The sequence below is a fragment of the Taurulus bubalis genome, assembly GCF_910589615.1.
Source record: "Taurulus bubalis genome assembly, chromosome: 21".
Taxonomy (NCBI): domain Eukaryota; kingdom Metazoa; phylum Chordata; class Actinopteri; order Perciformes; family Cottidae; genus Taurulus; species Taurulus bubalis.
The window spans coordinates 10,790,590-10,812,830 of NC_136609.1; the positions used below are offsets into that span (position 1 = coordinate 10,790,590).

General features: G+C 48.6%; 1 protein-coding gene across 1 annotated transcript in view; it reads left to right on the forward strand.

Moving 5' to 3' along the window:
• LOC306752694 (receptor tyrosine-protein kinase erbB-4-like) overlaps window positions 1-9,323 on the forward strand; it is a gene marked incomplete at both ends in the record, with an annotated part of 181,279 nt that extends 171,956 nt beyond the window's left edge. Inside the window, 7 exons of the mRNA XM_079236488.1 lie at window positions 310-471; window positions 2,282-2,357; window positions 2,499-2,645; window positions 5,554-5,651; window positions 5,749-5,919; window positions 7,340-7,625; window positions 8,494-9,323. Coding sequence (XP_079092614.1) covers window positions 310-471; window positions 2,282-2,357; window positions 2,499-2,645; window positions 5,554-5,651; window positions 5,749-5,919; window positions 7,340-7,625; window positions 8,494-9,323 — 1,770 coding nt within the window. The remainder of the gene's footprint in view (window positions 1-309; window positions 472-2,281; window positions 2,358-2,498; window positions 2,646-5,553; window positions 5,652-5,748; window positions 5,920-7,339; window positions 7,626-8,493) is intronic.
• Between the last annotated feature and the right edge of the window lie 12,918 nt (window positions 9,324-22,241).

The following is a 22,241-nucleotide window of genomic DNA, read 5'->3' on the forward strand; positions in this document are numbered from 1 at the left end:
GAATTTGACTAAAATCTCGACGGTATTTTTTTACATGTCAAAAGTTCGACTTTCTGACTTTCTGACATCCCGGGGAAGGCTATAAAAGAGTCTCTGCCTCCGAGAGTCGTATAAAAATGAAGTATAATAACGATGAAAGATTGAATCTAAATGTTTTGTGGGCGTGCCGTTAATGATGATGACAGTTATGGCAATACTTTCCTCTAAGAGCTGACATTTCCCTCATCGCCGCCGTCGCCGGACGGCTCCGATCATGGAAATGATTAACGGCTCCAAGAAGATTCATAGTCACCTCTCTCTCTCTCTCAGGGGATGATGTACCTGGAGGAGAGGAGGCTGGTCCACAGGGACCTGGCAGCCCGGAACGTGCTGGTGAAGTCGCCCAATCACATCAAGATCACCGACTTCGGCCTGGCGCGGCTGCTGGACGCCGACGAGAAGGAGTACAACGCAGACGGGGGCAAGGTTGGTGTAAGTGGAGGCGTGAGCGTGTCTTCCTGTGTGTGTGTGTGTGTGTGTGTGTGTGTGTACAGCGCTTAGGACAGGACAGCTGTAGTAAAATACGACGCACACAAAGTGAAGGGTGTTGGGTCTCCAGGGCCAAAAGCCTTTGTGTGTCTCTGAGTGTGAGTAAGAGAAATATATCTCTGTTGTTTCTTCTAAAAGATGCAACGACTCAAATGATCATTTCAAGCAGCGGAACAAGATGAATTATCTGAAGAAGAAAAGATGACCTTCTCTGGCGCGTTGCCTGCATATCTGCATGTTTGCATGTGTACAACATGGTGCAGTTTGCCTTCCGGCATCCTGCGTTTCACATTCTATACACGGGAGAATTGCCAACCCCACCTACACATGTGCATTTAAATACTTATAGGTCATACTTGTGATCACTTAGAATATTGTTTGATCTTCTATATTTCTTTAAAGTAGTTTAGAAGATGCTCACCTCTAACATTCCACTGGAATCCCATCTTTGTGTGCCAGTCGCACACTAACATGTGTTTCTGTTTCTTTTGGGTGCTTAGAAATAGAAACTGTGGCTCTATTCAAACCCAGTAGAGGCGATTTGAGAAAACACAATAAGGTGTTGGCTCCACATTACCAGATGTTAGCCAGCTGTGATGCATCATTTTCTTGTTTGCAAACCAAACAGGAAGGAACAAGATGACAACATTTTGTCTTGTCCTTTTTTCAAATCTGGTATCTGAACATGGAGACGTTCACAAAGAAGAACAGATTGGATTTCCACGCGACCTGGAGCGGCATCTTCACCAATTTAAGAGCTGTGGAACTCCGTCTGGTCAGGCGAAAGCCCGGTGAACTTACGTGAAATAACATACAATTCAGAAGCACTTCATCCCAACGAATAATGCGGCCGCGGTTCCAATCAGTTTGTTTTGTTTGGGGAACCAGGCCACATTAATCAGAAGCCCATTCTCTTCTCCTCGCTTCAGACGTACAATGCAAATTGTCCTGATCAATTCGCTTTATTTAATTGGCTTGTTCATCGCCGCATCAGCTGGAGCCCCGAAGGTAGCCACTGTTAACAGTGTGGAAAATGAAAAATAAACTATTTCCCAAAACTGCGACTTTGCGAGTTTGATGCAACCGTCTGAGTGATGGACTCGGTGTGGGTATTCGCCTTGATAAATGGAGCCGTTGTCCGAACATGCACACGTATGTCATGGAAATAGATGCGCCACGAGAGATAAATCAACGGGGATGAAGGTGAAGGCGCAGCAACCTGCAGCTATTTCATTTCCCCTCTTCCTGCCCATTTCCCTGAAGAGCGAGCGCCTGCGTCGTATTTCAAATGGCCGACGTGTGCACGTGTGTGTGTGCACGTGTGTGTGCGTTCACATGCAAAAGGCCAGATAATTGCCTTGTTCGGTGGTCTCCACGGCTGAACATCCCCCTCCTCCCCACAGTCAATATGGAAATCCTATGGCGGTGTGTGCCGTTGTCCTTGTCAGGAACCATTTCACCCACCGGCTGCTGTGAACCTGCAGGTTTTTGAGATGATGTGAGACAATTGCCCAATGCCATCTCATAGTGCCTTTAAAAAGCATGCTCGCTAGTGATGATCCTCGGGCTCGACTGAAGCTAATCAATCACGGTACTTGGGTTATATTGAGCAACGTATGGTTGAAAGCACCGTCGATTTCCCAATACCTCACACGCTTGATTAAAAGATGTGTCGGCCGTTGAGCAAAACAGCGTAATGGGAAAGTGTTGCACGCTGTGAAGCTTCTAATTCAGATTTTGCCTCTCTCCTCAGATGCCCATTAAATGGATGGCGCTGGAATGCATCCACTACAGGAAGTTCACCCATCAGAGTGACGTGTGGAGTTATGGTGGGTGCAACATGCATTACCGTCCATCTATGTGTGTGTGTAGACGTCACTGTTTGTTGTGCTCATAGGTGTGGCGCCCCCTTATCTTTCTGCTCATCTTGTTCTCTTTGTCTCCCCCTCCTCCCTCCCTCTCCCCTCCAGGAGTGACCATCTGGGAGCTGATGACATTCGGAGGCAAACCGTACGACGGCATCCCCACGCGAGAAATCCCGGACATCCTGGAGAAAGGGGAGCGTCTGCCCCAGCCGCCTATTTGCACCATCGACGTCTACATGGTCATGGTCAAATGTGAGGAGACGCACTTACCAATGCTCAAGCACACACACACATACATACACTCACAGAATATATGTGCAGACAAAGCATCGTTTACAGGATGACCGAGAGGTATTGATATTCTCATCTCACTCTCTTTCTACATGAAATAACCAGATGAAGCTATTAAATACCCGAAAACAATCCAAACACTTTCAAAAACATTGATGCAAAAATGTAATATCGATGTCGATCGCAGGTTCCAACACAACTTGAGGTGTCGCAGACGAGCTGTAGTTTAATAAAAGGGTTAGCGTTTTTAATATGCATCTTGGTGAGGCGTTATCAGAGCTCGGGGGCTTTCGATCCAATTCTGGAAGAGAGAGTTGATATGTAAAGAGGAGAGATGAAAAAACAAGAGATGCTGGTTTGTGGTCCTCGCCAAGGACTCTGCCCACATCCCCGTTCGCTCCATCCTCCATCTGGACCCTCCCAGCCGCCGTACCCCGACTCGGCTCGGCCAAAGAACCCGCCTTCTCTTATCAATCCTCCCCCAAATTCTCCCGTCCCCTGGCTGGATTCGGAGCCCTGGTCGTGGTGTACATGTCTCCTCCCATATTTCCAGGAAGCGGTCCAGACGCAGGAGCCAATCCGTGTTGTGAGATCTGCCAGCTAGCGGCTGCTTGGCTACCGTCTCTCCTCACACCCTGAACCCAACTACGCTGCCGTCACTCCCTCGTCTTCTGCTGGCGGCTGGAAAATCTCATAAAACTTCCAATCCCCCGCCATTGCAATTCTTTTTTTGTTGCACAAATATTGTATCTGCACTATGAATATCCCTCTTATTATTGGCTGCTCCTTGCTTTATGAATCTAAACTAACTCTACTGGTGCTGAGCTGAACAGAGAGAGATGAAAATGCTACATGTGTTGAAAGGGAAGGACGTGATCCAGCTCATGGCAAAACAAATCCATCCGCTCCGAAATGTCATGATATATAATTGTTCTTTTTCCAAATGAGAAAACTTCTGCCAATGGCTTCTGACAGCACAGAAAGCCCTGCAGCCATTTAGCCTAACGACGAAGCCAAAAATATCTGGACAATAATGCTATAAACGCTGAGGTCAAAGGTGTTCCCATAACTTTATCAGTCATCTTTGGGGCAAATATCTGATAAGCATCTCGTTACATTCTCCTATAGCTGCCGAGTTTCACCCTCCGTAATGCTGAGCAACTGATCCTCTCACATCAGAGGAGCCGGAGGGTCACGAGGAAGCTCGGCAATTGGCCGCATTAATTCTAATTGCGCGTCGACCGAGAGCCGTTGTTTGTGATTTGGCGCGCGGTCGCCCCGCCGCCTCAGCGCCACCCCGATAAAGATGAAATAGAGTTTGATTGCCGGAGTAATTGCAGCTCATTTAAGTAATGTGCCTGCGTGGGGCGCTAGAGCGAAAATTAGACGGCGGCAGGCGAAGCGACACCAGAGGAGGTCGGGGTTTGTTCCGTGAGAGAGCCTCAGATCAACGGGATTAAACATACAATTAAGCCACAGATTGGAAGTGAAAACAGCCGTCGTGAACTTTGTAGCCACTGAAATATGAAATAAAGTCCATCTTGTATTCTTATATTCTGCTGCTGATCCACGGGACCTCCCTCTAGGATTGCCAGAGGCGCCAAGTCCCCACGTCAGCCTCTCTGTTGTCGAATATGTAATGCAGACTCTGAAGTCAGCAACTGTGTTTGCGTTGCTCCGAGAGGAGACTCCACCTGGCTGTCACCTCCCCTGCAGGGGGTCAGTGCAGCCGTGGCCTCCGGGAGGGAAGAGACGCTCCTCCTTAACAAAGCCAAGCACTTAGCCCTGAAGCCTGGTTAAGGAGAACGCCACGCTTGCTCTTTCGCTGTTTTTCTTTATTTTCTACGGAACTTTCTGGCAGTCAAGAAACATCTTCGTTTGTTCTTATTTATATATAAATGTCTGTTCAGTCACAACTTCACAAACGTGTCTGCGGCGCACAGTTTGTGTTTTCCATCAGCAGGCATTCATACTTAGGTTGAAAGTTAATAATTCCTTAAAACTGCTCATAACTGTGTGTAGATCATCTTGCAGATATTTTTGATTTTGGGATGAGCTGTCTCTTTAACCCTAGAACTCTAACGTTAGACATAGTCACACTATCACTAACGTCGGGTGAATTTCACCTGATATAATGTACCTGATAAAATATACTTCTCATTGAAATATATTCAAATACAAGGCAAGTTGAAGTACTCTTCTTTTATTTTACCCTATAGAACTTCTCATAAAACGATAAACAGGTATCACGAGGAGACCCTAAAAAAAGACTCAAAATCCGGTGAAACATTAGGGAATCGTCAATAAAACATGATTAAAAATCTAAATAAAGGAGTTATGAACTTGTTCTTTGGTCCTGGGACATGTGAGTCTTGTTCTGTGAAGGAAAAGTTCATTAATGTTAAAAGTCATTGTTGAAACCCATCCGGAAAAATGGGTCACTAACGCTAACGTCGGGTGAAAATCACCCGAACAGGTGGCTGTAGAAAAAAACATTGATCGGAGCAGGAAGACACGCCCATATTCAATAAGACACGCCCACCTTCAATTTCGTCTGTGCATGAAGCTACAGAAAGACTCACTCAACTCAGACAAAAGCAACACAATGAAAATAAGCACAATCCTTTGGGTTAAAATCACCCGACGTTAGTGTTCTAGGGTTAAAGTATAAATATAGTACACATGTTGAAGACGTTTGGGCTCAATCAGCACGCTGCAAGCGTTTCATTGTCTCTTAATTTCATCTTTTATAATGTCCTGGATTGTTTCATTTGTATTCAGCACACAGAAGAACTGGAAGCGGCGTGTCTTGTTTTTTCCCCACACACCGACCCTCACAGCCCTCCTCTGCTCCATCTTTCCTCTCCAGGCTGGATGATTGACGCAGACAGCAGGCCCAAGTTCAAGGAGCTGGCTGCTGAGTTCTGCAGAATGGCCCGGGACCCCCAGCGATACCTGGTCATCCAGGTGTGTTTGCCTCAACAGCCTCAACTGTCAGAGCGCTCGATCATAAGGCTTTTTTAAAATGCTTCCTCGCATCCGCTAAAAGAAACGTATCTTTCAGGGAGACGACCGCATGAAGCTCCCCAGCCCCAATGACAGCAAGTTCTTCCAGAGCCTTCTGGACGAGGAGGACCTGAACGACTTGGTGGATGCTGACGAGTACCTGGTGCCTCGGGGGTTCAACGCGGCGCCTCCGTCATACACGACCAGGCCTCGCGTCGACTCCAACCGAGTAAGGCCTCCGCACGGAAAACACATTTGATCTTTTTTGTGTTCACATATTTTGCTCTCGTCTTGAGTTCATGTGTGTCAAACTGCTTTAAAAATGACATTAACGTCAACTTAAAACATCTTATCTTTTTATATAAAAACCCTTTCAAGGCTACTGATTTAACTGTAACCTCAAAATATATCATTTTCATTTCTCTGGACCAGAAACTGCCCGGCTCTCTGTCCTCTATAAGTGCTCAAGGTGGTTCACAACTTCCAATGCACTGATGATTTTCCTCTGCTAATGGCTCCCCTCCATCATTTCCATCCCAGCGTGTGTGGCTGAAACCTGGGCTCTTTACGCGCTCGCTCCCCAGGCCCCGGGTTTCATTACTCAGAGCTCCATAAGCAAATAACAGACGCTCTCTTAAAATGCCGGCGCCGTTTACTAATAGGCAATAACGCGCCAGCTCGGCTGTTTGCTGTGCGGCGTTGCACCTCGAGCCGCCGGCGGCCGCGGCTCCGCTTCTTATGCACCTTTACCCCCGCGACCTACCCGTTTGCCGACGGCTCTTTGTTCCCTAAAGAACACACGTAGCCCCAAAACACACACACACACACACACAGTAATCCATTCAGGGTCCTGCATGTTCAAGGTCAACACCCCGGGATTCCTTTAATTATGCAGTCAAAAGCCTCTCCATGCCCACACAGGGAAGCCACGTCATTGTTAAAATCCATCGGCTGGCTTACTTTTCCACGGGAAGTTAGTAATTCAGACGCAGTCCGATACAGACGGCTGATTTGCTCTGAAGCCCGTACTTGAAAAGAGAAACGGGTAATGACTTTGAAGAAGGGATGAACAGAGACATTTGGAGGAGGGGGCGAGTTGATGACAACGGAGGGGAGAGGGTGGGAGTAGGTGGACAGATAAAACCTCAGGACGTCCTCTCTCTTTCTTTTTCGTGGTGTTTTTCTTCCTGTAATTGCTGCTGTAGCGCTGGCAGTTGGCAAGAGAGCCGAGGAGGAGGCCCGGGTCAAATAGCCCGCGGCAAGCCGGCACAGCACCTCAAGAAGCCCTTTGCTTCACATGTCATGTTTTGTATTTTCTTGTGGGGGTTTTTATGTTCTTTTTTGAGGTTCAGGTGCTTGAATCGCAGCTCTGCCTGGCTGCCCTTCGCAGTCCCTTAAGGCTGATGACTACTGTCAGAACTTTGTTGGAGAATTTCACCCTCAACAGGCAGCTGCACGGGTTAAAAGTCTCACTTCCTTTGCCGCAGGTGCCGTACAGCTGGCTTAAACTGACTCAAACTTGGTTCAAGTGAACTGTTGACATGTTTAGTTTAGTTTGTGAAACAATCTTCCAGCTCTTTTATCACTGCATCAACGTTGACATAAAGAAACTACATTTCCTCCCTGTCTCCACCCACTCTTTGCCTCAGAACCAGTTTGGCTATCGAGACGGTGGCCCGAGCCCTGCAAAGGCCTCTGTGGCGGGAGCCCAAGCCTGCGTGAACCCGGAAGCCACGGGCGGCCCGGGTCCGGCCCTGGAGGACCAGCGCTGCAACGGGAGCCTGCATAAGAAGAGCCTGAGCCAGGCTGGAGGAGAGGACAGTGGGGGCCAGAGGTACAGCGCAGACCCCACCATCTTCCTGGGGGAGAGGGCGCCCAGAGGGGACACGGACGAGGACGGATACATGACACCCATGAAGGACAAGACCTCCTCAGGTACTCGAGGTGAAACAGAAAACACTGTCATTTTCCAGCTGAAAATAAAATCCAGGTAGAACATCCGCAGCCCTGCAGGGCGTTGTTGTGATGATGCATTTTAGGAAGTATATTAAGTCAAAATAACCTCACCTTGTTATATTCATTCCTCACCAATCTGTAAAACATAAATATCCCAGTGGAACAGAAATGCAAATAAATCCAATTCCAACAAAGTGTGTACTTCACATTGCACCTCTTCCCTGTCGTCTCTTTGCTTAATGTGATCTTTAGTAGTCTATTCTGTCTGTCATTTAGCCTGTTCATTGCATTTCATTCCATTGATTAAAATTCCTACCCAGTTTCTATCACGGGTGTATGTCGGCTGCTACGGAGTCATGCTTTGCCTTTGATCATAATTCAGTCTATCAGCCCTACTCTTGCACTACCGTCTTTGATTTTTGAGCAGCTCGAAAATATGTAACAAAGCCCGCAGCAAAACGCATCTGATGCAATGTCAAGGAGCGGAAGAGTGGGCAAAATCAATAGGTTTCACACCCCACTATTATAGCGCTTGGAAGCAGCGAAGAGGGGTCATTTACTGGCATTTTCACCCCCGGCAGATGGAGTTTCCAGTGCCAAAGAACTGCTGGCATGTTGCCCGCCTGGTCCTGAGTGGCTGCCATTATCGCCATTATCATCTCCATCTTCCCGCCTCATTAGCGAGCGATCACTTTCTCCCACTCTCTTTCAATTTACATTTCTTTTGTTTGCTCTTCTTCTTGATTGAATTCCTGTGGATCTTTTGTTTGTCTGTCTTATTCTCTCATGAACTCCTTCTCTCTTGTTCTCCGCTTTCTTACTCTCCCTCCGCCTTTTTCTGATGCAGAATATCTGAATCCAATTGAGGAGAACCCGTTTGTCTCGCGGCGTAAAAATGGCGAGATCCACGCCTTGGACAACCCGGGCTACCACAGCACACCCAACAGCCAGCCCAAAGGAGAGGACGAGTACATCAACGAGCCGCTGTACCTCAACACCTTCCACAGCCCCGCCGAGCTGGGCCTGGAGGCCCTGAGGAGAAACGGACTGCCTCTACCCACCCATGCCCCTTCTTCCATCCCGTCTCTAGGCACCCACCTCCCGCTCACCATCCAGACCAGCCTGCCCCACTACCCCCTCCCCACTGGCCAGCCTTCTCCATCTGGCATGCCTTGCCACCACGGCCCAGCGGCCCACGTCCTCCACGGCCACCACGCCATCAAACCTGCAGGACAACCCGGCAATCCAGGTGGCGTCTCCGCCAGCCAGAGCCAAACGGGAACGACTGCCCAGGCCCAGGTGTGCCAGTCGGGCGCCCTCTCCACTTCGGCCACCATCGGGCACGGCAGCCTGCCGGCCTACCAGATCCACGCCAGCGCGCACTCCGCCGGCATGCTGAAGCACGGACTGCTGCCGGGCAAAATGAGCGGGAAAAAGCTGAAGGTGACCTTTGACAATCCAGAATACTGGCAGCACAGCTTGCCTCCCAAATCGTCGAACCCGACCGCACCTGATGGCGCCCAGGGCGGCTCCACCAACGCCACGCTCTTCTACAAACAGAACGGACACATACGGCCGGCGGTAGCTGAAAACCCCGAATACATGTCAGAGTTTTCCTTGAAATCCGGCACCGTCTTGCCGCCTCCACCCTACCGGCAGCGGAACACTGTGGTCTAAACCGATCCATGAATGTTCCTGGATCTGACTCCCGCCTCCCGCCTCCCAGACATCCTCTCCGGTTCCACCGTTCCACACAGAGGGGAGCGGCCGCAACCAGAGCCCCCCCAACTCTTTCCAAACAACGTGCCATCCGCTGTAGACTGTAGCGACGCGGAGGTGGACCGAACCGAGCCACGCTCAGACTCACGCACCTTCACTACATCCACTCCAGTCCATTTCTGTCCTGTAGATAGAGACTGCGCTCCATGTCAGTGAGAAGGTGAGGGGTATGGTAGTTTTTTAACAAACGGAGGACACATGACAGTGGACGGGCGAGTTGACCCAGCGTGGCGGACCACAATGGGGTCAAACGAGATGGATTCGGCTTAAGGGGACCTGAACTCACTGCCAGCCACGGCGGCGTCAGATTCACGAGATGGACGAGATGTTTTGTTATTGTTATCTTTACGTATAAAGGTCTGAGGATGAACAATACGCTTGTCAGGGTTTCTGCAATAAGCAAACAGACAGAGCGAACAGTCTATTAGATGTCAAGATATATTGTTTTGTGAATGACCTTGTGGAGTGAGGCGAAGCAGCAAATATGTACGGTGGAGGATAAAAGGACTGAGATGGTCAAGTCAAGACTTCCAGTAAAATAAAAGACGAAGCACTGAAAGCCGATCAATCATATTCAATCTCTTTGCCTATAGGATTATACCGTACCTTCTTGAATTTTCCATCAAATATGTGAAACTCATCTCATCTTTCTACTGTAACTGTGATACTGTGATGGCCAGAACTACACGTTCGTAGTTCGACCATGGACCTGAAAACACACACTGCTGTTTGGTTGTGTTTGGCCGGCTGGCTGCTGTCTGCTCGGAAAAGCTGATCAAAAAACAGCCGTTGTCCGAGCCAAAGGGGGTAAGGGAATAAAACACTGTAAACATTTTATAAACACTGCTCGCGGTGCCGAGAAGATGGATTTTTATACACTGGTTTTCCCGTTCAGACCACGAAGCTAAAAGCGTAAAGAGTGTCTTGCCACCAGAGTGCAGGTTCCTGTATCTGCTGAATAGTGTGAAAAGACCATCCATGAAGCAGCTGAACTAAAAATGGTGATTATAGAGACAGAGTGTGAGACAAGAGAGCAAAAAGATTCTACAGAGAGGGGAGGGAAGTTCATACAAGCCTCCTAATGAAGACCTCAAGGAATGAACAAGACAGCACCAGCAGAGCACAGGAAACCCAGACTAGTGTGTGTGTGTGTGTGCGTGTGTGTGTGTGTGTGTGTGTGTGTGGCCGCTGAAGAGCTGGCCGACGGAGCCGAACTCAAGGTTTTCCACCGCGGGACGACTGTCAAGTAGAAAAACATTTTTAATGTCTGGAATCGAACGCGTGAAGGATCTATTGATTCACAGAAAGCGATGGGTTTATGATTTTTTTATGACTTTGTCACGGTTAATTTATGGCTCTTTTGTTATAGCTCGGAACCAGTTCTTCTAAAATTATAAATCCTGAGCTCCTTCGCCGTGTCCGCGGCAGCAGTGGTGGAACGTGGGAAAGCGATGCATTCTGGGTCGTTCATCCCATCATCTGTCCATTCATTAGTGGCACCTTGTAACTCAGGGGCCCGCTGCAGGCCCGACCACCCCTGCACTCTGATTTATTTGGTTTGGTCCACGGCGGCGAAGCGACCTGCACAATTTTAAACCATTACGTGATTTCATTTAGACAAACGATCACCAACAAAGATCAAGACCGCGACCGCGACTGTGTGTGTCTGTGTGTGTGTGTTTGTGTCTGTGTGTGTCTGTGTGTGTGTGTGTCTGTGTCTGTGTGTGTGTGGGACCTAATTGCCCAGAAGTTGGAACTCATGAACCGCTAACCAGCCAACATCGCCTCCTAGGAATGATGTTCACAGCTAAGTTTGGAGGCACAGTCCTGCTCTTTGTTCGTGAATTTAATCCAACGATTACTTGGAAAGCCAATCGGCTTCTTTCTTGTTTCCTAGTGCAGCTGTAACTTTTCCCCCACACTGAACTCGTAGTCTGGCCCCCGGATCCACAAAGCCAAAAGTTTCCCCAACTGAGTTTTTACTCTCGAGATGGCCAATCGAGCGCGGGTTGCCACCTTTTTAGTCTCGAGAGAATTGCTTTCGCCGTCACTACCGGTGCCTCTGCAGGCAAACTGCCAGTCAACGCCGCCGTTAAAGCCATTAGTTCCTCCGCCGAGCCATACGGAGACCTGTGGGTGGGAAAACACCACCAAGCTAAAAAAGATCAAGAATAAAATGTTGTAATGATGGTTCGCCTCAGAGGTCCTCTTCCAAGAATCATATCTTAGTTCAATCAATATGAACAAAATTGTGTAGTTTCTGAACCTTTAGCCTTTAGAAGTTTATTTTTTTTCCCAGCCATACTCTGTTATTAGCGTAATGTAATTATTTAGTCATTCTGCCCCGGCTGTTTTCTTATGGAGGATATTTATTTAGTGTATTTTAATGTCTGCTTCTGCGTGTGTGAAAGTGTTTGTCGGAGTAAGCCGTGTATGTTCGTCCTCCCCACGGAGCACTTTGATCAAACTAGAAGAAGAAAAAAAATGATTTCCACCCTTCGTTACTGAAATGTTCAACTTGTTTATCTGGTCGTTTACCACTTCAGAGAGAAACATCTCCAGCAAAAGTCAGAGGGAGTTCACGAAGAAAACACCTTTTCGGGGCTGCCGACCAGCTTCCAGAATATCCTTGTTTTTGTATTATTATTTGCTTCAGATTGTATTCATAATGCTGCTTTGATGGTATCATGATTATTTGATGAAGGAGTATTTTGTAGTCCCCTTTGGAGCTCTGATTCAATGAACTCGAGAAAGCATTTAATATCAATATGAAACATTTATAGCGCCTTTGAGCTTGTTTATACTGAGGGATGGAAGCGTCTGGGAAATCTGAGTTTCAGACAGAAGAAAAGGGAAAAGGCCTGACGAGAGAACGCCTTGGTGTCTCTTTGGCCTAAATTATGCCGCATACTCCAAATATGCGTTTGAATCAGAAGCAGATGAGACGACTGGCCTCGCATGTTCTCGACAGCACTTCAGAGAATCAAAGACGCTCCGCTTTTAATTGAATCTTCTCGAGGGTTCATTGCCAGCCTTGTTTTTGTCATCCAACAGCTCCGGTTACCTTTTTCGTGGAAGCAATCGTGTTCCCCGCTCTCCTGACTAATATCTCATTTTTCAAACTTATTTCGCCTCGGCATTGGACTTTGTTAACTGCTGCGATCCGTCTCAGCTCTGAAGAGCACGCTGTTAGAGACTGATCACTTTTTTTATTTCAACTTTTTACCGTTTCCTCCGAGCCGAGGTGCAGAGGCGTGTAGCCGCGTTGATGTTTCCACCATATCGGCTAAGAGTCTGATGTACAGGACAATGTCACCTTGCATGGAACCCAAAGTGTTTTACTGCCCGCCGCCTTCGTATCTCCACATCGATGACCGTATTATATTCAATTTCCATTGTTCAATGCAAGTTTTGTTTTTTTTCCGAGTTCAGTAGCACAAACCTTATTTCTGGCATCTTTCATGGGGTATTTGATTGTGTATTGTACCCGATATAGTCCTTTATTGTTGTTATTTTCCACATCGTCATTGTTGTTTGATTTATTTTTCTGCACATTGTTTAACATCTTAATTGCACAAATCATGGCTTTTGTTTCCAATGATCAGATCAGTATAAATGTACAGAATCTTTGGGGTTTCCTCCAGAACTTCTATAACACACTTCAACAACAAAATGTGAATAGTATTTTTATAAAGCAGTGAAACGGCCGACGTGGTGAATTTGTAAATAAGGAGGTCGATGCTTTGAATTTATATGGTCTTCTCTCTGCGACTGCTGTTTTTCTCCCGCTTATGACAAGCTGTACAAAAAGAGCCGTACATATTTGCTTTATGTAAATGTACCTTTTGACTAATGGGACTTTGATTTTAAAAGTGCTTGTTGACCCGTTCTCATGTGAAACTCTTGTGAAGCCGTTTCTTCTTCTTCTTTTCCCCCCAGAGCTTCGTGGCCGTCCTCATGTGATGTTTCAGTTTAGGTGAACACTGTAAAAGTGGTGATGGTTTCGCTTCCCCAATACCTGCCACATGTCATTGGTATCCAGTAACAAGCCAACAAATACCTTCTTCTCCTCTTTCTAACTCATAAAAGTGCGTACTTTCTACTGGAAACAATACTGAGCCACGTCTGACCTCCTCTTCCTCCTCCTCCCCTCTCCTGTACACAGCCTTCACAGTACGCCCTGTTTCCAGTTCATTTCTGATATGTTCTGCATGCTTTCAGGGAAGGCGGTAACTCCTCCTCCTCCTCGCCGACGTTAGCTTCCCCCCGTGTCCAAGACGCTCACTATCTCTGAGTTATTTGAAACCATACCCAAAGCTTTATATCATAGAAAAAAAACGTTCCTCATGTTTGTTACATGAATCTGTCAAAAGTATATTTTTAATTTAATATAAATAAAGATTGATTCAGTATCTGTTGCAGTGTTTTTTTTCATGCTGCTTTTGCTTGTGTGTCTTACTGTAACCGTCCGATTACGCAAGGACCCAAAAGCACGACTCCGGAAGACAGAGATAAAGAATATAAGTCTTTTACTGAACAGGTAACACACAGGGAGAGCTAGGTTCAAAAACACAAGACAATCTGGCAGGGGACAAGTGCAAGTGAGGGGACCTAAGTAGTGAAGACTAATGAGGGGATGTGCTACAGGTGAGACAGGGACGGGCCAGGTGCAAGGAATGAGGACTGACGAGGGAGTGACTGATCAAGGGGGCGTGCAGCAGGATCTGAAATGACAGGACAGTTAGTACACAGACAGGCAGACAGGATGAAAATAACTTAAAGAAAAGTGTGGCGCTGAACCGTGACAGAATCCCCCCTCTAAGCCATCGCCACGCTGGCGAAGAGGATCTGAGGGAAGACTAATACTCCTCCGACATCTCCGCCCTCTCCTCATCGGCGGGTGAATTGTCCTGGTCGGAGGACGGCTCCTCCTCGATGTCTGACTCTGCCGACGGAAGAGAGGGAGCAGAGTTCGGCTGGGTAGCCCCCGTGGGCACAGGCCCCTTGGAGGGCTGGTCAGGGTGGCTGCAGTGAAACTCTTATGAGAGGGGCATCCAGAATGTGTCGGGCCGGGACCCAGCATCTCTCCTCTGGGCCGTAGCCCTCCCAGTCTACCAGGTATTGTAACCCTCTCCCACGACGGCGGGAACGAAGTAAGCAACGAACCGTGTAGGTAAGACCTCCATCGATGAACCGCGGTGGCGGCTGTACTGCAGCTCCAAGGCCGAGAACAATGGAGGTTGAAACCCGTAGGCACACTGGAACGGGGACATTTCAGTGGCAGAGCTGGTCAAGGTGGTGTGAGCATACTCCACCCACAGGAGCTGCTGGGACCAGGATGCTGGAGTTTCGGAGACCAAGCACCGTAGAGCTGTCTCCATCTCCTGGTTTTTGCGCTCCGTCTGGCCATTAGACTGTGGGTGGAATCCCGATGACAGGCTGGCTGTGGCCCCGATTAGCGTGCATAACTCCCTCCAGAAGACTGACGTGAACTGAGGACCCCGGTCGGAGACTACATCCGTGGGAAGCCCGTGAAGCCGGAAGACATGCAGCAGAACCAGCTCAGCAGTCTCCTTGGCCGAGGGGAGCTTGGGCAGGGGGACAAAGTGGGCCATCTTGCTGAACCGATCTACCACCGTTAGGATGGTGGTATGCTTGTTGGACAGCGGGAGACCGGTCACAAAGTCCAGGGAGATGTGAGACCAGGGCCGATGCGGCACAGACAGAGGTTGCAGGAAACCAGCGGGAGCCTGGTGGGAAGGTTTGTGCCGGTTGCAGACAGGGCAGGCGTTGACAAATTCCCGGGTATCCTTCTCCAGAGTAGCCCACCAGAACCTCTGCTGCAAGGCATCCTTAGTACGCTGGCTCCCAGGATGGCACGTGAGCTTGGAGCTATGGGCCCACTGGAGGACCTCGGACCTCAGGGTCTGGGGAACGAACAGGCGGTCAGGGGGACAGGAGCTCGGCCCGGGCCTCCAGGGCAGCCTTGACTCGCTCCTCTACCTCCCAGGTGATAGAGGCAACCAGAACAGGGGCAGACAGGATCTTGTCAGTGCAAGGGGTGGAATACCCCTTGTCCACAAACTGACGTGACGGGTTCCGGGCCGGTAACAGAGGGAAAAGTTAAACCGGGTAAAAAACAGAGACCATCTGGCTTGCCGAGAGTTCAGTCTCCTAGCGGACTGAATGTGCTCAAGATTCTTGTGATCAGTCCAACACAGAACTGGCAGACTGGTCCCCTCAAGCCAGTGACGCCACTCCTCAAGGGCCAGCTTAACGGCAAGCAGCTCTCGGTTCCCCACGTCATAGTTCCTCTCTGCCGGTGAGAGCCGCCTGGAAAAGAAGGCGCATGGGTGGAGCTTCTGGTCACTGGCAGACCGCTGGGACAGGATGGCCCCCACCCCTACATCGGAGGCGTCCACCTCCACCACAAACTGTCTCTCTGGGTCGGGGACTTGCAGGATGGGGGCCGACGTAAACCGGGCCTTCAGGTTCTGGAAGGCCTCCTCAGCCGAAGGTGACCACCGAAACTGCACTCTAGATGAGGTAAGTGCCGTGAGTGGGGCAGCCACGGGGCTATAGCTGCGGATAAACCGCCGATAGAAATTGGCGAACCCCAGGAATCGTTGCAGCTGCTTACGCGAGTCAGGGATGGGCCAGGACGTCACCGCTGACACCTTGGCAGGGTCCATCTGCACGACCCCCTGTCCCACGATGTAGCCCAGAAAGGAGACAGAAGAGGCGTGAAACTCGCACTTCTCTGCCTTCACAAACAGGGAATTCCTCAGGAGGCGTTGGAGGACCGATTGAACATGGTGGATGTGCTCCTCTCGGGACCTCGAGAAAATGAGAATGTCATCAAGGTAGACAAATACCTGCTTGTTCAGCATGTCTCTCAGCACATCGTTCACCAGTGCCTGGAAGACGGCTGGGGCATTAGTCAGACCGAAGGGCATCACCAGGTACTCATAATGTCCAGTGGGGGTGTTGAAAGCTGTCTTCCACTCGTCCCCCTCTCGGATCCGGACCAAATGATAGGCGTTACGTAGGTCTAACTTGGTGAAGATGGTAGCCCCTCGCAGCAACTCAAGGCAGAAGAGATGAGTGGGAGTGGGTAGCGGTTCTTGATGGTAATGTCATTGAGGCCCCTGTAGTCAATGCATGGCCTAAGTGACTTGTCCTTCTTCCCTACGAAGAAGAACCCCGCACCTGCAGGTGAAGAAGAGGGACGGATGATCCCAGCAGTTAGGGAGGAACTGATGTACGCCTCCATGGCCTCTCTCTCAGGTGCCGATAAGGAGTAGAGACGGCCCCTGGGGGGGTGGTGCCTGGTTGCAGGTTAATGCAGCAGTCGTAGGGACGATGTGGGGGCAGGGATGCGGCCTTGACCTTACTGAATACCTCCCGAAAGTCATGGTACTCCGTAGGCACTCCTGACAGATCCGACGCAGAGCTGGGGCAAGCTGACTGCGGAACTGCAGCAGCTTGTTTCAGGCAGATCAGATGGCATGATGCACTCCACTCCCTGATGTCCCCTGTGGCCCAGTCGATGTGGGGGTTATAGCGACGGAGCCAGGGGTGTCCCAGGATTAGTGGATGCTGGGGTGACCGCAGGATAAGAAACCGAATGGTCTCCAGGTGGTTACCCGACAGGAGCATACGAACTGGTGCGGTCTGGTGAGTCACTGTCCCCAGTAGGTAGCCGTCCAGAGCGTTAGCAGGAACAGGGCATGGCAGCGGTACCCGCTCAATACCCAGCTGACGGACTAGGTCCTCGTCAATGAAGCTGTCATCAGCACCAGAGTCAATGAACGTAGCTAGGGTCTGTGATCCGTTCACGAGTAGCAGCTGAGCGTGGAAAAGGGGTCTTTGGTTGGGAGAGAGTCTTGTGGTTCGGCTCACCAGTACCTCCCCTGTTACGGGCGAGCCATGTCTTTTACTGGGCACCGGGATACAAAGTGACCAGCCTGGCCACAGTACAGGCAAAGACCTCCCCGGCGACGGCGCTCCCGCTCCTCGTGGGTGAGACTGGTGCGCCCTACCTCCATGGGTTCAACCTCCACTGGTTGAGAGGCCAAGGTGAAGCTGGTGGCTGCCGGAGGAGCTCGACGCTGGTTGAAAGCGCGGCGATCTGTCTTCCCCCTTGCGTCGCTCCTGTCGCCTTGCCTGGATGCGTCTGTCCACTCGGGAAGTCAATTCTATTAAGCCATCCAAACTGGCAGGCAAACCCCACAGTCGCGCTCTGTCAGTCAGGTGGTTGATGGTGAAGGCTACCTTAGCCTCCTCCGAGGCGAAGGTGTGGGGCTGCAGAGAGAACAGGATGGAGCAGTTCGTGATGTATGGGTTGCAGCCCTCAGGTTCTCCAGCGTAGCGCTCCGGGGTACCCACACGAGGCTCGTGTGTTGGCACAGGCGCTGGTGAGACCGGAGGTGGAGAGGCCGGAGACGGCGCAGCGGCTACCAGCTGGGTCAGGACCGTCGTCAGTTGTAGCATCTGGGCGGTCATCGCCGTCATAGCCTGCTCCTGGACTGCTGCAGACTGCTGTGTCTCCGCAGCGAAGCGGACCATCTGCGCCTCGTGCTGCTGGAGGGCATTCTCGATCCTCTCGAACCGGCTTGCTGCAGAAGGTTGTGCTGGGTCCATAATTGGCCAGATTGTAATGTAACGGTCAGATTATGCAAGGACCCAAAAGCACGACTCCGGAAGACAGAGATAAAGAATATAAGTATTTTACTGAACAGGTAACACACAGGGAGAGCTAGGTTCAAAAACACAAGACAATCTGGCAGGGTGCAAGTGAGGGGACCTAAGTAGTGAAGACTAATGAGGGGATGTGCTACAGGTGAGACAGGGATGGGCTAGGTGCAAGGAATGAGGGCTGACGAGGAGGGAGTGACTGATGAAGGGGGCGTGCAGCAGGATCTGAAATGACAGGACAGTTAGTACACAGACTGGCAGACAGGATGAAAATAACTTAAAGAAAAGTGTGGCGCTGAACCGTGACACTTACAGATTTAAAAAAAAAAAAAAAACATCTAACGCTCGGGCTGAGACGCAAACATGTTTGCAAAAGGGAACGTTGTGGATGTCCTGCAGAGAAAATGATTCTCACAGTAAGTTTTGGAGCAGGATTATACCTGCTGGGCTTCAAAGTGGTGTATCCGTGTAACCCGGCTCCATCGGGGACTGTGACCCGGCGATCTGGAGCCCTAAACCCTGCTGCTCCTAAATAGAGCAGAATTGCTCTAATGCTCACTCGCACCGCTTTAATAATACAATTGAACAGATGGCGTCTTCAATGAAGCCGAGGAGCTCTCAAGTTCCAGCGTGCTTGTTTTGACCCGACTTCCTAAGATCAACATTGCAGAAGTTGCCCTCGAGGCCGCGTACACGCTTTCATGCTCAAAAGGACTCGCCGATGAAGTCCTCCCTCCGAAGAGGCGAATGTGCGGGTCCGACATTTTGCTCTCGTTTTTCTCTGCGCTTAATCCGCTGTTTACCCAAGTGTGGGTTATGTAAACTGGCGTAGGCAACTTCGTTTGCTGTGCAGCGCTCCTCCATCGCTTTCATTTCAATCATGAATAATACAGAACTGTCCAATGGCAGAATATGAGCTTTCTGAAGTCACTGCTATTAATACTAATAAGGCGTTGGGGTGCTTTAAGTAAACACTGTTTATGAACAGAAATCCTCTTTTCTTTCCCTCCTTTTTTTACCCCTCGTAAGCACATCGAGTTCCACTTTCCACATCCAGCTTCTGCACTGCTCCACCTGTTTCCAGCCATATTCACATCCTCCATGGCTACACATCTGTATCATCTGCCTGCTTGAATCCTGTCAAAATCAATTACGGCTCCTATGTTCTGCGTAAAAGAACATTTCATTTGATACCCCGCTCCCTTCCCAATGTTGAACTGGCATAATAGACAGATTATCTCGAACATTAAGCACACTTCCCGACAGGACTTTGCACATTATCGCCCTCGCCAGACAGCAAAGGGGGGAGGTCACTGTTAATTTGGCGGCGGCTGCATAACCATTTGTCATTGTGTTACCAGTCTCCTTTATAGCTGATCTTCCCCGTGAAGCCCGCCGTCGGCTTCAGCCCCGTCCCGCAGGCCTGCAGCAATTACACTTACAGCTGCCCTGTACACCTGTGACACGGCTCGCTGATGATGTTTAATTGCGGCGTGTCACCTTGACGGTTTGACCCGCACACCCTTGCACCAAAGAAATAAGGATACGTGTTTGAAGCGTCTCCACGCGCTTGAGGATTCTTTCATATTGCAGAGCTTGGAGCTGCAGTTACTCCTCAGGATATAAAAGCTCTGGAAATAGATTCTCTCTCGAGTACCGAATTCTCCTCATAAATAGACATTTGATGTCTTCAATGGTGCTAATTTACGGCGAGGAAATACCTTAAAGAGGAAGAATTACCTCAATTAAATATCCTAAAACTAATCTGAATGTGACACTTGAGCATCCATACAAGAATACAAACATATTCTGTATCAAATAAAACATTTAAACATCAAGTTTTTGCAAAATTCACAGTATGTACATGACTTCCATCTCATCATTCCTCTCATCTTTCCACAGCCTCAACGCGTAAATCTTGACAGGCCTAAGCTAAGCTCTGATTGGACAACAGCAGGTGAATTAGCTATTCATCTATTCAATCATTTTTCGAAACATCAGAAATATTCCGGATTGAAGCTGCGACAGCGAGGCTGAGAGAACCCGTTTTTTTTTAATCTGCTGCTTTATTACTCTTCTCTTCATCATGAAATGGCTAATTTGACATCATTACTCTCACATCATATCACTTCGGACGGTATATTTGCATTCTAATAACATGGAAAAATGCCCCCGGTGTCCCGTAATGTGCAATTAAGTTGTGTCCATTATGTTGCTTCCATAATGTGGTTAAAGATATGACGCATAAATCACACTTATCTCCCAACACGAGGCTGTATCGCCCGAAATTAATTACGTGTAGATGTTTACTGAGATCCAAGGTTGAAACAAGAAGCAGGGTTTTCATCTTTAAAATAATCGCCAATTTAGCCATTATGACTCATTTCCAGAGGAATTTTGACCGCTGGTGGGAGTCTGGGTGTTTAATCTCTTCCTCCTCCATTTAACAGCAGAGCGGTCAGAGCCACGATCATTACATCAAATACGAGTCTGTGAGGTTGAGGAGAATCCAAACGTATTAATAGAAACGTATAAACAGTGTGTCATTTCATTCATCTCATTGTAAACCATTTCTTTCATGCTTTAGATAAGAAGCTGAGTAAATCACTGAGTCATTCAACAATCCTCTGAAAGCCGTGCAGGAAAAAAGACTCACTGCACCTTTTCAGATCTGCACTCTGAGTCATGTGGAACTGCTAAAAGGATTCGCTTTGACTCAACTGCAACTAATACTTTCAATAACTTTTAAATGTGTAATTAGAGAACACATTTCTTGTGTAAACACTGGTGACGGATCAACGTTTTGTTTCTTGAGTTGAGACTTGAGACCATCTCCGTGCCTGAGGCTCGGACAAAAGTCCGAGGGGAAAGACGGAGCCCAAGAGACCGATCTGCTGCCAGCCAATGGACACATGAGTCGAGGAGCCGAGGATTACCGTGGAGAGGAGGAGGGAAATGACACGAGAACTTCCCGTGAGGCAACTTTTCCACACAGCATAGTAATCAGGGCTGAGGAGGCGGCTGAGGAGGCAGGAGTGTGAGGGGAAGAGAGAGAATAGGCCGAACGGCTGGGCACAACAGCCTGAGGCAGCATGTCGAGGGCAGAGAGCTGCAGAAAATCACCTCCGAGAGGAGCAGGGGAGGCACACAGTGGATGCTAGAACAACTCCCATAACTTCACCATATTGCTGGATGCTCGAGTTCACAAAAGAAATGTTTTTGTAAAGATTTGCACCACAGTTAGAGTCTAAAACTAAATATGTCTTCGTTCTGCGCAGGGTTGCATAAGGAAGCGTCTGACGCTGAGTCACAAGCTGTTGACTCAGAACATGACATGAATGCGCTCTGGTCTTGCATACGTAAGTATTCACACACACACACACACACACACACACAGACAGAGTTATTTGTTGTGCTCACTTTATAATCCATATTTCCTCCACAGTTGATTAAAACACACCAGCAGCAGTGGATTACTCTGACCTATCAGTCGAGGTCTTGAATGTACCAAGTGTTGCTTAGCAACAAATAAGTAGTGGTGCAAAAGCATCAGGTACAAGTTGGTGAAGATGTGTGACTTGACAGTAACAACCTCCATCACAATATTGCAAACGCAACACATGACATGGCAGTAATTCCCCTGAGGTAGAAACATGTGTTTTTAATTTTACAGTGTGTGCCTTTAAAAATGTAATAATTGCATTATTATCATTATTTAATTTGTAATTGTTTTCATATATAACTAATTGCTTTTTTTTTTAAGGGCACAGTATGGAAGTCCACGGCTGACAACAATAAAATAAAATTATGCAATCAAATTTGCGGGAAAATAAATCATGAATAAATCCATTTATTGTTGATTTTATCAATGTTTTCTGCCCTGTGCTCATTTCTAATGAAAATAAAGAGGGAACTGTATTTGTCATGCTCTTTTCCAAAGTAACAAGAATCCTCTCGGCCCCTTCTGCGAAATCAAAACCATAAATTGGTTGAAATGCACCAATTTAATTTACTTCACCACCATTTAAGCATCGCGCACACAGATGAAAAATACAAATGAAATCAGATTGAATTTCACTTTAACACGGGCAGCCCTGGACCTCCACATCTATTATTACG